The sequence below is a fragment of the Ixodes scapularis genome, unplaced genomic scaffold (genome assembly GCF_016920785.2).
Source record: "Ixodes scapularis isolate PalLabHiFi unplaced genomic scaffold, ASM1692078v2 PGA_scaffold2__306_contigs__length_199485367, whole genome shotgun sequence".
In the NCBI taxonomy this organism is placed as follows: domain Eukaryota; kingdom Metazoa; phylum Arthropoda; class Arachnida; order Ixodida; family Ixodidae; genus Ixodes; species Ixodes scapularis.
Window position 1 is genome coordinate 10,878,146 of NW_024609857.1, and position 14,583 is coordinate 10,892,728.

Consider the following 14,583-nt stretch of genomic DNA (forward strand, 5'->3'; position numbering starts at 1 on the left):
TTATGGACCGTTCACCCTGTTGGGATGTGACTTCAGTTGGGATCAGCGGTGTACTAAAGCATAAAATGCTTTTTAATGCTGCCCCCCAATTCCAAAAGCTTTGTACGTCCGTCCGTCCGTCCGTTCGTCCGCGCATTTCCCGCTAAATTTAGCGGGGAAATTGATGTCACGTGACTTATACGCGAATTCAGTTTCCCCGCGAAAATATAGCGGGAAATTTGATGTCACACGACCAATACACTAATCCAGTTTCCCCGCTAGGTTTAATGTCACGTGACATGACGCCACGCAGCCTACAGACCAATTCAGTTTCCCCTCTAAATTTAGCGGAAAAATGGACGTCACATGACCTATACACCAATTCAATTTCCCGGATAAATTTGGCGGGAAAATTGGTGTCACGCTACCCGACGTCACGTGACCTTTATATCAATTTAATTAACCCGCTAAATTTGGCGGGAAACTTGGTGTCACGTGACCTGACGTGACAGCTGACCTATACATCAATTCAGTTTCGCGCTAAATTTGGCGGGGAAATTGATGTCAAGTAACCTGACGTCACTTAAAACCACTGTGGTTTCCCCGCTAAATTTAGCGGAAAATGGACGTGACATGACCTATACACCAATTCAATTTCCCGACTAAATTTGGCGGGAAAATTGGTGTCAAGCGACCTGACGTCACGTGACCTACATATCAATTTAATTTCTCCGATAAATTTGGCGGGAAAATTAGTGTCACGTGACCTGACGTGACAGCTGACCTATACATCAATTCAGTTTCGCATTAAATTTGGCGGGGAAATTGATGTCAAGCAACCTGACGTCACTTAAAACCGCTGTAGTTTCCCGCTAAATTTAGTAAGAAACTTGACGTCACCTGACACGACGTAATGTTGCCTATACTATACAGGATTGTATATAATCTTCTAAACAAATTAAAATGATTACTTCTTAAGCAGTGCATTTTATGCATCACATAACTTTGAAGGGAAAGGTCGCAGCATTTCTATTGTTTTTATGACGACAGTATTTATTAGGGGAGGTTTTGAAGCCGAACTCTGGGTGTGTTTCCTGCGGGGCCATTGCGGCTGATGTCACATGACATTACATCATGTGACACCTTGACGTGACACACATCGAGCTCCCGCTCGCCGGCCAATGAAGGGCGCACGTTCTGCGCTACGCTGCGCTACGCTGCGCTACGCTGCGCTACGCTGCGTTCCGCTGCACTACGCTGCGTTCCGCTGCGCTACGCTGCGTTCGCTGCACTCAACGTCAGAGTATAACAGAGCCTTGACAGTGCGTAGTCTGTGAGCAGCACTGTTGGCAGCGCTTCGGCCGCTGCGACAGTTCATTTGTAAGACATGGCCCAGAAATTGAACCACTATTTTCGTGCGACCCTGATTTGCGGGGGCTAAAGGCCTTTCTTCTTTGATACCTTGTTGATTTAAAGGCGTAAAGGTGAACAGGACAACAGGGTTGATTTCAAAACGACCGAGGCCATTCACAACTACCGATAGGCAACATTATGTCACGACACCGTAGAAGTTTTAAGGATCGCGAGATTCGCGGCGTCTGTTCGGTGTCCCATCGAGGCAATCAAAAATCCATAATTGCGTTACCTGGCCTATGCACGTCTCGAAGCATAATCGTTTGGGAGAAAAAAGAATCGTGTTTTTTGACTGCAAATATAAAATCGCAATCCCCGAAGGCTTAGTCTTCGCCAAAATGTATACTATACAGTGATTAGGACAAGACGCCAAAGTTTCTGATCGCGCCGTTATGAAACTCAAAGTTTTTTTAATGCGATTTACGGAAAGGTTCAATGAGAAAATGATGCCCGTTTTCGGTAGCAGACTCCATTCACCTCCATGTATTCGTGGACCTTGTTGACCGCCATTTTCCCATTGAAAATTTTCGAAAATCAGTTATTACTTTTGAGTCAAACAATGGTAAGTTCTGAAACTGGGAATGGCAAGTTCTGAAACGTTCCGACGCGCCCGTCGAGTGCATTGGAGACAATGGCAGCTTTTGTTTCCACTGCACTGTTTGAACGTTTTACAACGTGGAACGCCGGCGTCCGGCGTTTAGCTTTTCCATTCGAACGCATTTGACGAGCGCAGTGGGGACAAAGGCAGCTAGCTAGCTTTGCGTGTACCCACAAGCTAGCTTTGCGTGTACCCGCGTCTCTTGTCTTTTCAGTTTCTCGGCGTGCACCTGGTGAGATCGGTCATAGTCTCCTATGTACGGACAAAGCCTGGCAGATCGCCACTAGAAGCGGCAGCCGAAATGGAAAAGCTGGAGCTGCAGAGAACGGATGAGAGGAGAGCCACGTGAGTGGCGCCCCGGTGCGGCGAGACGCCGAAATTCACTTCTCCCGAGCGAACAAGTGTGTTTCGGGTCCTCGCCGCTGCAAAAGCTGTGCGCTGACGTCCATTTTTCCCGAGAAATGTCTCTTTAATGCTCTGTGCTACCAGATCCTCGCGCTCCAAATCAGCGACCAGGCACTCTATGGCTCCGTCGTCGAACTGCCAGGCTTTGTGAGTATAGAGGAGGCTATGGATCGGTCTATTCAGTTCCGATGCGTCGGTCGTTCCGCTGTCCACGCATGTGGCGCTCGACTAGACAAGTAAGCAGAGCGTCTCACAGTATGGCGGCGAGCACCATGATGAAGACGAGTGTGTAGACCTGCAGGATGCAACGCATGTTCTGGTTGAGGTCCTGCGTGAGGTCCCCTCCGCAGTAGTCCGACCGCCGTGCCAACACGTAGGCCACGCTGCCCATGAACCCCAGGACTGCGTACACCACGCAGATCAGGCTGACGAGAAACAGGTGGGGCTCGTGCTGCAAGTACTGATCCACATTTCGACTCCTATAAGTCCGAGTCACAGGACGTCGTGGAATAACTACACGGTGCCACACTGTTGACGCCAACACGACTTTGGCGCTTTTCGGCCTTTTTCTTCGAAAGAGCACCGGAGGGGAAAAAAAATCTACCACTCAGGTAAGTGCTCTCATCTGAGCACTTTCCATCACTATTGTAGTTCTGATAAGAATCCTTCAACAATAGTAATAACAAAAAAAAAAAAAAAAAAAAAAAACGAAAATTGACGATGTCTTGTTCGCGTTAACAGTGTCGCGGAGAGTATACTACATGTATACGGTATACATACACACTGTTACGTATGAATAAATTGGCTTCTACCAGCGGCCACCAGTCTACGCGACTGGTGGCCGCTGAAAAAGTCCGCCTGGTCCGCGGATTCGATCCCGGGACCTCCCTTAAGGCTAGCGGAGCGGTGCTCCATTTCAGGTGCAAGCCAATTCATTCTTGCATAAATCTTCTCCACCTTGGTGGCTTCCCCTTATAACTCATATCAAATACACACTGGTAGCACGAACGAGCGATGGTGATATTATTTTTTTTTAATGTTTTCTCTCGCCGTTTAAATGCTCTAATCAAAACTATATACTGCTACGGAAAGGGCTCGTTTGGACACTATGTCAATCAATACAAATTAGAGCCGTGAGATACCCTGAAAAATTCGAGAAATAGCCAATGTCGTGTTTCGGTCATCAGTGTTGTGCCGTGTTGATCTGTGTCATAAGTTATCTATCTTAAAAGTGGTGTCGGTCATGAACTTGAGAGCAATTACGCAAGAAATAAGAGCAATGAAATGCATTACAGTCGCAGCGAAGTTAATAGCTTGTAACTAAATGGTACACAAGAAAAAAATGAAAGCCGTTTACAATTCCTTGTAATCAATTCCTTGATTAGAGCGCAGCTCTTGAGGAGGAGGATGGAAGCGCACTGAGGGATAAGTGACTCCTTGAGGTCACGTGACCTCGGGAGAGAGAGAAAGAGAGAGGGGGGGGGGTAAGGGGGGGGTCACGTGACTTCGCGGTTATGCCGACGCCGCTCAAGCCGGAAACGGGCCCCTAAGAGCTGCGCTCTAAAAACACCTTTTAAAATTACGCCAGGAATTTACAAGTATGTTCAAGAACGTCAATTCAACACCTGTTTGGAGGATAGTACACAATCCGTATTACCGGTGATCATGTTAGCGGTAACTAAGGTTTATTTCGGTTCGGTACGTGTTACCAGTAATCATATTGGTAAGAATAAAAAAAAGAAAGTAATCAAGGGTGCTTTTCAAAGTCATATAGTGTTTAGCACGTCTTAATTTCATTAAAAAATGATAACTTTTTCATCATGGTTACAGGCTTACAGCTAGAAAAAATCCGTGTATTCGAGTCAATTTTTATGGAGAGGTCAAGAGATTGTAAAAATAAATCACTAAAATATGTTTTATTACAGTGCGCAAAAAATGCCGTATAGTCTTGGCGGTGGAATGATGATAAGAATTGCAAGACTAATAACAATATTAGCACTATTAATACACTGTGGAATAACTAAATTCCAGTCACCTGCTAATTCTCCCGTTGAAAAGTGATCGTGTTTGAATTCTTTTGTATTGTAAGCTTACCAAATCCAGGCTTTCGATCATGTCAAGCCCACCTTGAAATTTCCTGAGGAAAGCTGAAAACGGAGAATAAAACAAATAGCTTCACACTGTTGTATCCGGTTAATATACTACTGTTCACAATAATAAACCCTTAGTTCAGGAGTGTCGAAATTTAAGCGTTTGAGGGGTGGGTGGGGGGGGGGGGGGGGAGGGAGGGGGGATTGCAAGTTGTCTACTTTACGTTCCAAAGGGCTGCCCAAGTATGAAAAACTATATTCCTAACGAGCGTGTTGGTAAGATGTACTAGATAACAGAAAGTATAAAACAGAGAGAGGACGAAACACAGACGAGTATATTCTTTCAACTCACAACAAAGTTTATTCCATGGAGTGCAAACGCACGTTCCCCTGCGCAGACTTAGGGAAAGGGGGAAAGGGCAGAGGCAGAGGGGGGAAGTAAGAGGAAGGAAGGGCGGGTGGGAGAGGCGGCTGGGTGCGTGGACCCGTTGGGGTCGGGCCGCTCACCGAGGTCGTCTAATCACCCCGGACAGCTCTTGGCTCAGATAATCTATCTCTCTATCAGAGAGGCCTAGCGAGGGGGAAGAGACATTAGAGAGTTTTAGTAGATCGTTTTCAAAGGCACGCTACTGCTGCGGGCGCGCGCTTCACAGCATGCATCAAGGTGGCAGCGCGAGCTCCCGCTACTAATAGCGTGGCCTGAAAACACGATCTACTAAAACTCTCTATTGACTCCGGAGTTTTTTATCACAAAAGATTCGATAACTTCCCCGCCGAATCTCTAAAAATGGCACCCGAGCACGCGCGTTTTTTTTTTTTTTGAACCTTGGCTCACATCTTCTGCATGTGCGGCGATGTGCTGCAATCGGGTGCACCGTTTCCTCGCTGGGATCGGCGATCTCTCGGAAGTGCTCCCTCAGGGAGTCGTTTAGGCACCGGCATGTTTGCCCGATATATTCTCCCCCGCAAGAGAAAGGAATGGAATAGATTCTTTCTCTCCGGCAAGAGACGAACTGCTTTTCATGTTTTTTTGGGACAGGGATTTGGAGGGGAAGGATTATTGACCTGACGGCACATCTACTTCAGTTTGAATTTGCACTTGAAGACGACTCCTACGTCGAAACGTGAGGCGAGCGCCTTGAGGCGATGTGAAGTGCTGTGCGTGTACGGAATGACGGCGAATTGTTTTCAGCGGCGTCAGGGTGTAGAGGGAGGTGTGTTGGGAGGAGGTAACAAGCCTCTTTAGAGTATTTGTCAGAAGGACTTCTAGATATCCGGCTTTCCGCAATCTATCTATTAGGAGGATAACGCTGTTTGTGCCTAGATGAGGGCAGGACCTAGATTGCGCAGTCTTCAGGAGGGACTTAACCAGGCCTAGCTTGTCTGTTTTTGAGTGGGCGCTGGTGAAGGGGAGAACTGGTTTTTCTGATCTTTGTTTGAATTCCCAGCACAACACCCCGGGTCGGAGACTAAGTTGTAGTTCTAAAAATTGAAGGGTACCTCCTACCGGGTCCTCTCTTTTGAACGTGAGGCCGGCGGGGCTTGATGTGAAGGCTTTGAGAATTCTCAAAGACCATTAATGGTCTCAGGTTTGGTCTGTTCCTGGGTGCAGCACAAGATAATCATCTACGTACCTGAATACCTGGTACCCGGGCGCCGTCGACTCCAGTTTGCCTTTATAGCCCGATCCACATACATTAGGAAGATTTCACTAAGAATGGGCGCCAGGCAAGACCGGATGCAGACGTTTGCCTTCTTGATGTAAATTTTTCCTTCGTACTCAACGAGCGTCGAGCGGAGGTAAAGGTCGAGCAGAGAAAGGAACCCTTTAACGGAGACTCCCGACGCGTTTTGAAACTTGCACATGCCGTGCTCATCTATGGCGTTGCTCACAGACTCGAGCAGGTAATTGACATCTATATTGTAATACATATCTTCAATATCTAACGAAAACAGATCGAGGGGGACAGGCGAATCGTGGAGAGGGGTGAGGTGTGAGATCAGGCCAGAGGAGTTGGTGATGCGGAAGGGTTGAGGGAGATTGAGAGAGGTTAGGTGCTTAAGTAGGAAGGATGCCAGGCGCTTCTGCCAACAGCCGTGTTCTGATATGATGCTACGGAGCGGAACATCGGGCTTGTGAGTTTTTGCGTAGAAAAAGACAGTCAGGTACTGTTTTGAGGGGGCGGCTATCGCGTTCCTCAAGGCTGGCAGGTCAAGGTTCGTGCACAGGTCTTTAAAGGGATACTGAACCAAGGAATTTAGTGTCCATAATAAGTGGCGCACGTTCTTTCCACGAGCCAGCAGCCGCTGATGTGCGCGAGCACACGCAACAAAAATGACGTCAAAGGCCTCCATTCGCGGTTGAGATGACAGTGAAATGTACGGGCTTCGGGCCAAAGGAGAATAAAGACAAGTTTTTCATCTACACAGTGGTGTCTGGCGTAAAAGGTAAGCGATTAATTGGTCTAACAAGCACGTAGCTTTCACTTGTAGAGATGAAGATCCTGGCTTTATTCTCCTTTGGCCCGAATGCCATGCATTTCACTGTCCTCTTAAGCGCGAATGGAGGTCTTTGACGTCATTTTCGTTGCGTGTGCTCGCGCACACCGGCGGCTGCTGGCTCGTGGAAAGAACGTGCGCCACTTATTACGGGCACTAAATTCTTTGGTTCAGTATCCCTTTAACCTTGGATCTCAGAGACCCCGAAGTTCTTTTTTTGAGCAAGACAAATTTCTTATCTAGGACAGCTCCCACCTTAACGCCGAAGAGGTCTTCTTCCATGATGACAAAAACGTCTGTTTTGTCAGATTCCAAGTATAAACTTTCAATTTTTATGTAAAAACAATTTGGGTAACGTTTGCAGGAACAAGACGTTAATTTAGGTCATCGTCGTGAATTACGGCGGGCAATAAGCCGAGTTTATTCAAAGCGACGTTATGAAAAAAGGTTGTACTCTTGCTTGCTGGTCACGTAGTCGCTATTATTATTATTATTGGGTTATTGTCTTTTTTTTTGTTGTTAACTAGTTTATATATCAGCCTTGCTGGCGAAACTTTCCTGTGTTTGAACGAACGGGACTACACAATATTACATTTTCTGCAATGTTGTAGGCGTTACCGAAAAAAAAAAAAAAAAAAGCAGCGAAAAACGTTGTTCGTTACTTGCAAAATAAAGGTTGTTTTTGTTCTTCTCGGCACCGAGGATGCCGCGCTTTCGGCCGCCGCTCTCGTGTCAGGCGTTTCTGCTCCTCTCGGCGCCGAGGGACATGGCGGCGCCTGAGGTATATATCTACAGGGTGATTCAAGGAGACGCCAGGCTCTTTAAATCGACCGCAAAATTCGGTTTGTTAACCTATCGCGCTACGACTTTGTGCAGCGTTTCCCACAGATACTGCATTTGTTTTGTAAAATTTGCAAAGAGCGAACTTACCCGAGGGAAAAGTAAAGAAAGAAAAAGGCTTAGCTCCTATGGAAACGCAGCGACGCCACCAGTCTGCAAACAACACGGCGCCGTTTCGCACGGGAAGCAAGAGATGGCGCAAGTGGTCGCGACGCCAACTGCCGCCAACGAACGAGCATACGACGCCGAGAGCCAGGGTCTTTAGCGGACAAGGAACTGCAGTTCCTTGTTGTTACCGCGCCTGTTTTTGTTTCTGCGACTGCCGCCGCCTGCGGAACGCGCACCGCTTTTGAGTCGAAAAGATCGTCTGCTAAATACGCCGGCTCTCGACGCCGTATGCTCGTTCGTTGGCGGCGTTCGTTGCGCCATCTCTTGTCTCCCGTGCGAAACGGCGCTGTGTTGTTTGAAGACCGGTGGCGTCGCTGCGCTTCCATAGGAGCTAAGCCTTTTTTTTTTCTTTACTTTTTCATCAGGTAAGCTCGCTCTTTGCAAACTTTACAAAAAAAAAAAAGCACCATCTGTGGGAAACGCTGCACAAAGTCGTAGCGCGATAGGTTAAGAAGCCGAATTTTGCGGTCGATTTAAAGAGCCTGGCGTCTCCTTGAATCATCACCCTGTATATCGTCGGCGGCCGCAACCTCGGCAGTAGCGAAACATGGCCGTTTACGCCAGTACACCGCAGGCGAACTAAGGGAGCAGAACAACGACATTCATGCTTTCGCATTCACAACTCATAACAAGTGCTTAGGTGTATTTCTCCGCACAGGCTCACTCGCGTCTCTCGGTTCGGCGAGCAAGAAGTCGATGAGCCAGATGATGAGTTCGTGCCAGCCGCTGAGCAGAGCCTCCTCCTCTTCGAACTGGAGGTGCTCTTCCCCGCCGCGGTTCCAGCGCTGCCCGCCTGTTTCGTTCCACTGCTGATTGTTTTGCATGGGCACGGCCCTGGGAGAACGGACGGGGACTCCGTTGAAAAGAAGCCCGCCGCAGTGACGTCTTCGTACACGGGGAAACGGAAATCAAGAGGTAACAGCGCCAAATAGACGAGACGGAATCAGAGAAACACACAGGATCTATACTTGTATGTAACACATTACAAATAACGCGTCACTGGTACTTAGTAGGGCTGGTCAATCATCGATTAACCTACCGATTAACCGATTAAGGCTTTAATCACAAGTTTTAACCGGTTAATCCGTAAACTTTTTACAAACCGAAAGAAAGAAAAAAATTGAACACTTTCACCACGCAGACTTGGACGAGTACTCGTGTATGAAGGGCAAACTTTAGGTCAACATGTAGAATAATGTAAACTGTAGGGGCGAGATCTGTAACTCCAGACAAGTGCAGAAGGTTACACGTGTCCCGGCAACTTCAACGCCGTTCGAGTCTCCGTTTAGCGCAGCACAGACTATTGTGAACAATCAAAGAAGATCGCTCTTGCCGGAGAGTATCAACGAACCTCTTTGCCTCGTGCAGCAGCAGTAAGTATCTGTGAGTGTGAGTGTCTGAACTCTTCTTAACTACAGACCGAGATTTATTCATAATCAGAGTAGTATATTGCATCGTTTACCAGATTATCAACAGAGGTAACAAACGAGCAGGTACCTGCTCCACGAGCGGTAACTTTAGTGCACTACTACGCTTCTCACGCGCTCGAAATCTTTCTGAAAATTACTGATTTAGTGGTTTTTGACGACGCTCAGCAAGTTTCTAATTGGAAACATATGACTATTTTTAATAATTAAAAAGTTAAATAACAAACTTTACTGAATTAGCCGACTGATCATGACGATTAGCCCTCTATTCTGGGTCCCCATGGCCGTATAACTGACCCGCACAAACCGCATAAGTGTAGCTTTCACAAATTTTTCAAAACAAACCTGTAAAGCTTAAAAAAAAAGAAACATATATATATATATAATTTGGACCTTTTATATAGATTAATTAATCGATTAAAGTATTGCGATTAAACGTTTAATCAACGCCCAGTAGTAGCACCCTAGTCCAGCACCTACAGTACTGTGGCTACAATAATACAATTAAGAAACAAATTCTTGTCAAGTAAATTAAAAGATGATTTTGGGCAATTGTTACCCGTCCCTTGAGAAAAAGAGGGAAACAACTAGATGTGAAGGTAGAAAAGTGAGCACATTGGTACCTCAGTGTCGGTTATGAAAAAATGCAACGTCAGACTGGTCAAATGGAGGTTCTGAAAATACCATGTAAAGTACAAACAGGTGAAGTGCACTGTTTCGCGAGAATATAGATTATGATGTGTATCCATTTTTATACTAGTCTCTACATGTATTTTTCTCCATCGGGGGCCCTTGCAATGTAACGGTTCGCTAGCTCAATTACATCTTCATCGTTTTACCTTTTAGATGGCAATCATAGCACACTATTTTCACACATCGAATTAGTTTTGTCTGTACACATAAAAAATAACAAAAAATACGCACGGGTATATTGTGGGTTTGCGGACCACGTATTGGGTGTCTTGATCACCAGCGGGTATTTGAACGGCAGAGTACTCAATTCATACCACCTCAGCTGGAAGTCTATACATCCAATAAACAAGTGCGACAGAATGAACTAGATCGCCTAAATGTTATTTTTAGGGCGCTGACATTTTTATTTACTACACAATGCTAATAGCACACCAACGCAGGAAAAATACAAAGGTGCTCCAAAATGGCGGCGAAGGACAGAACAAAGCTAAAAGCGCAGGACAAAACTGAAAAGCAGCGCGCTATGAAATTGTTTGATGTGACTGTCCTAAAACATAATTTGTTTTTAAAGTGCGGTTTGAGAGTTAGAAACAAAAATACACGAATAAACATTGAAAGAGAGGATGAGATAATATGAGCGAGGACGTCAGGGTGCCCGGCTCAGATTGGAAGGATTAGTGGGTAGAGAGAAAGGCTAGCCTGCCTTTGCCTATACCCACTAATCTTTCAACTAGAAGTGTGCCCGCTCTAATTTACTTATTTCCATCAGTTTATATACGTGTAAACGGAGGGAGAGAATTCCTGGCGCAGTCGCGAGAGCTCTTCGGGACAGTCAGCTCTCACTCGGAATTTCCAAGGTGCAATTCACTTTCCCCTGAACCACGAATTTAGACAGTGGTATACATTATGTCAGGTTCCCATTCCCTTCGTTGCCAGCAGGCCCCGTTCCGGCCATATCCAGTGCTGTACGGTATACCCACTCAAAGTGGCGCTATACTCACCGTCTATATCTTTGGCAAGGACTGTATAGGCCTCGCAGGAACACGACGTCCTTTTTGGTGACAGCTGACACGCCGATAAAATCAGTGCTGCAGTCGTTCTGATCGGTAAGTAAAGAGTGTTCGGTGTAGCCACAAAACACGCTCCAGCTCGCCAATGGAACCCCAATGGAACGCCTCGCTCGCCCTCGCCACTTCTTCTTCTGCAAAATAGTGGCCGCAGAATGTCATTTCCAAAGAAGTCAACGTTGAAAGAAGTGAAGAGTGCGCGTGCACAGCTTTGATCGGTGACAACTAGAGCCACTGTTTATGACAGAGTGACAACCACTGATCTCTGTGACAACTTTCTGGTTCACGCTTCGCTGCTTGTCGAATACGGCCACCGGAAGGTTCAAATCAGCCATCTTGGACCTGCGTAAATCAACCGGGTGAAGCGTTGCAAGTGACTGGGCGGCTGCGTCCCGAAAGGCACGTTTTCTGGTCGTCCATCATCAGTCGACCTTTTATTTTTTTTTTTAACGCGGTGTTGACGGTTGTAGCTGCCTTCGAGAACCCGCGAAACTATTCACGAAAGCGCAGCACCGCAGGAAAAAGGCACAATTCGTCTAACACAAGTGTTGGGATCAGGGGGCGTGATCAAAACACAGGCATGCCTTGGCACTCCTAAGTGCTGCGTCTCTGTGCCTTCGCACGCTTGGATTCCGATCAAAAATCGACGCCGAGTGGATGTGTTTAACCTCCGGGAAAAGTTTGAAGTTGTGTCTCGCGTACCTGACTTTGCTGCATGTTGCATAGATAACGGTCGCGGAGTTCTGGATCGTCCAACTGTTCTGGCGAGTTGCTATCACTAATCAATAGTTGTTATTAGTAAAAAAACAAAAAAAACAAAAAAACAATATCGGTGGCTGCCATTATGCACTATCAACCATAGATATAATCGTAATCTGCCCGAATGCATCCGAATTACTCACGTCGCAACGCAACACAGATAAAACAACGCAGTGGAGCAGCGCTGGACGAGAGGTAGGTTTTCGAAGACCACTTAATCGAACTTGTTTTTGACCCGCGAGTGCCAGAGTTACGAATACAGTCATTGAAGTAAAGTAAAACGCTGCTACAGAGGTACATACAGATTTACACACGTTGCATTCGCGAATTTATTCCGAAGGGTTAACACGGCATCGATTCTTGATCTGTATCCAAGCGTTCGAAGGCACAAAGACGCAGCTCTTCGTCGTGCCGAGGCATCTGCTTTGATCACGCCACCTGACCGCGAGTTCTCCTGCGGTCCGGCGTTGTCGTAAAAAAGTGGAAGCCGCTTACAACTCCCTGTAACGCCGAATTAGAGCGCAGCTCTTGAGGAAGAGGAGGGAAGGGCACTGGGGGGGGGGGGTTAAACTAACCAGGGGGGGGGGTCACGTGACCTTGGGGGGTCACGTGACCCCCAATGCCGATGGTGTCATCACTGACGTCACTGATGACGTCATCAGTGACGATGACGATGCGGGTACCGATGACGTCATTAGTGACGTCACTGATGACTTCACCAGTGATGATGACGATGCGAATGTCGGTGACGTCATAAGTGACGTCGCTGATGACGTCGTCAGTGATGATGACGATGACGATGCGGATGCCGGTGACGGCATCAGTGACGTCACTGATGACGTCATCACTAATGACGTCATCAGTGATGATGACGATGACGATGCGGATGTCGGTAACGTGATCAGAGATGATGACGATGGCGATGCGGATGCCGGTGACGTCATCAGTGATGATGACGATGTGGATGCCGGTGACGTCATCAGTGATGATGATGATGACGATGTGGATGCCGGTGACGTCATCAGTGATGATGACGATGACGATGTGGATGCCGGTGACGTCATCAGTGATGATGACGATGATGATGTGGATGCCAGTGACGACGTCAGTGACGTCACTGATGACGTCATCAGTGATGATGACGATGACGATGCGGATGCCGGTGACGTCATCAGTGATGATGACGATGACGATGTGGATGCCGGTGACGTCATCAGTGATGATGACGATGACGATGTGGATGCCGGTGACGTCATCAGTGATGATGACGTCATCAGTGATGATGACGATGACGATGTGGATGCCGGTGACGTCATCAGTGACGATGACGTCATCGGGAGGTCACGCGACGTCGGCGGGGGTCACGTGACCTCAAGGAGTCACGTGACCTCGGGGGTCACGTGACCTTGAGAGGTCACGTGACCTCCGGGGAGTCACGTGACTTCGGAGGGTCACGTGACCTCGGGGGGGTCACGTGCCCCCCACGAGGTCACGTGACCCCGGTGGGGGGCTCGCGCGGTGCATTATGGGACATTTCCCATGATGCACCGCGCGGTTACGCCGACGGCGACGGCGACGGCGACGCCGACGGCGACGGCGACGGCGACGCCGCTCAAGCCGGAAACGGGCCCCTAAGAGCTGCGCTCTAAAATTTCCACTGGTTGTCAAAGGCAGCTACGACCGTTTACACGGGGTTTTAAAAAAAAACACCTTGGGCGAATCACAAGGAACGAGCAAACAACATGTCTTTCAACGAGAAAAGAGTCAAAGTACAGGCCAGCTGGTGGAAGTCAACCATTTCGTCGTTTACCCTGAGACTGGGGGTTTTTTTTGAAGAGCAGAAGAAACAGAAAAAACGTCTGCGGAAAAAGCGGAAAAAGTATGTGGACCCGCTATTCTTCAAACAACTGGCCGCCTCCGGGATACCGTGGAAGGACAAGAAGAAGGTCATCAAAGCCTACAGGTCTGGAACAGGTCAACGGGTTCAAGACATCTGCAGCGCCTGTGACAGACTCTGGAATCTTCTTCTCGGAAAGAACTTCAGGAGGCATGGAGACTACCATCTTTGGAGCGCCGTCATGAGGACACATTTCGACCGTACGTGGTATGTCAAAAGGAGGCATGTTTTGGACAGTTTCAAGTTGTGGAACTCTCGGGGGGCAGAGGTAAATAAGTGTGTACAGGGGACGGGAAATTGTAAACAACAGCATTGTATAATTAACCCGGAAAATGTAGTGGTGTCAAAGAAATTGGAGGAGTTCTTGGGTAGAGGTCCGAAGTACTGTGTAAACGTTAAGCCATCTAGACTCGACGTGTTTTCTGACATACAGTCAATCGCCAGGGTTGTGGATAGTGAGGAGAAGTTTGCGTTTGTCGAAGATGCTGTAGGGCGCATGGAAAAATTAATGGGAAACGCGTATCCCATCGATAGGAGGAATTTCAAGGATGTGAGAGCGGTGAAACAAGAATTAGAAAGGAGTTCGTTAAAACTGTTGCAGACAGATAAAACAGGAAGGTTTGCAGTTCTGCCTGTACAGGCCTTTCAGAAGAAGTCAGAGGAAGCGTTGGGATCATTGTTTAATGAATGAAGGGCAATATCGGGAAGCTGAGGAAAAGCATTTGCAAGGTTTTTCAGGAGGAAAGCA

The 14,583-nt window shown here is 47.4% G+C and overlaps 1 protein-coding gene across 1 annotated transcript; it reads right to left on the minus strand.

Annotated features, from left to right (window-relative positions):
* Window positions 1-2,645: 2,645 nt before the first annotated feature.
* Window positions 2,646-11,180, minus strand: LOC115333138. Its single transcript, XM_029995717.2, has 4 exons — window positions 11,114-11,180; window positions 8,657-8,826; window positions 4,490-4,542; window positions 2,646-2,855 (listed from the first exon to the last, which is right to left on the minus strand). The coding sequence occupies exons 2-4, from the start codon at window positions 8,814-8,816 to the stop codon at window positions 2,646-2,648; spliced, it is 423 nt and encodes a 140-aa protein (XP_029851577.1). The 5' UTR covers window positions 8,817-8,826; window positions 11,114-11,180.
* Between the last annotated feature and the right edge of the window lie 3,403 nt (window positions 11,181-14,583).

Coding starts and splice junctions, on each gene's coding strand:
- LOC115333138 (XM_029995717.2), bottom strand. CDS start 8,816: ATGCAAAACAATCAGCAGTGGAACGAAACAGGCGGGCAGCGCTGGAAC. Junction 4,543..8,656: donor CGCCGAACCGAGAGACGCGA/GTGAGCCTGTGC, acceptor CTCCGTTTTCAG/CTTTCCTCAGGAAATTTCAA. Junction 2,856..4,489: donor TGATCGAAAGCCTGGATTTG/GTAAGCTTACAA, acceptor AATGTGGATCAG/TACTTGCAGCACGAGCCCCA.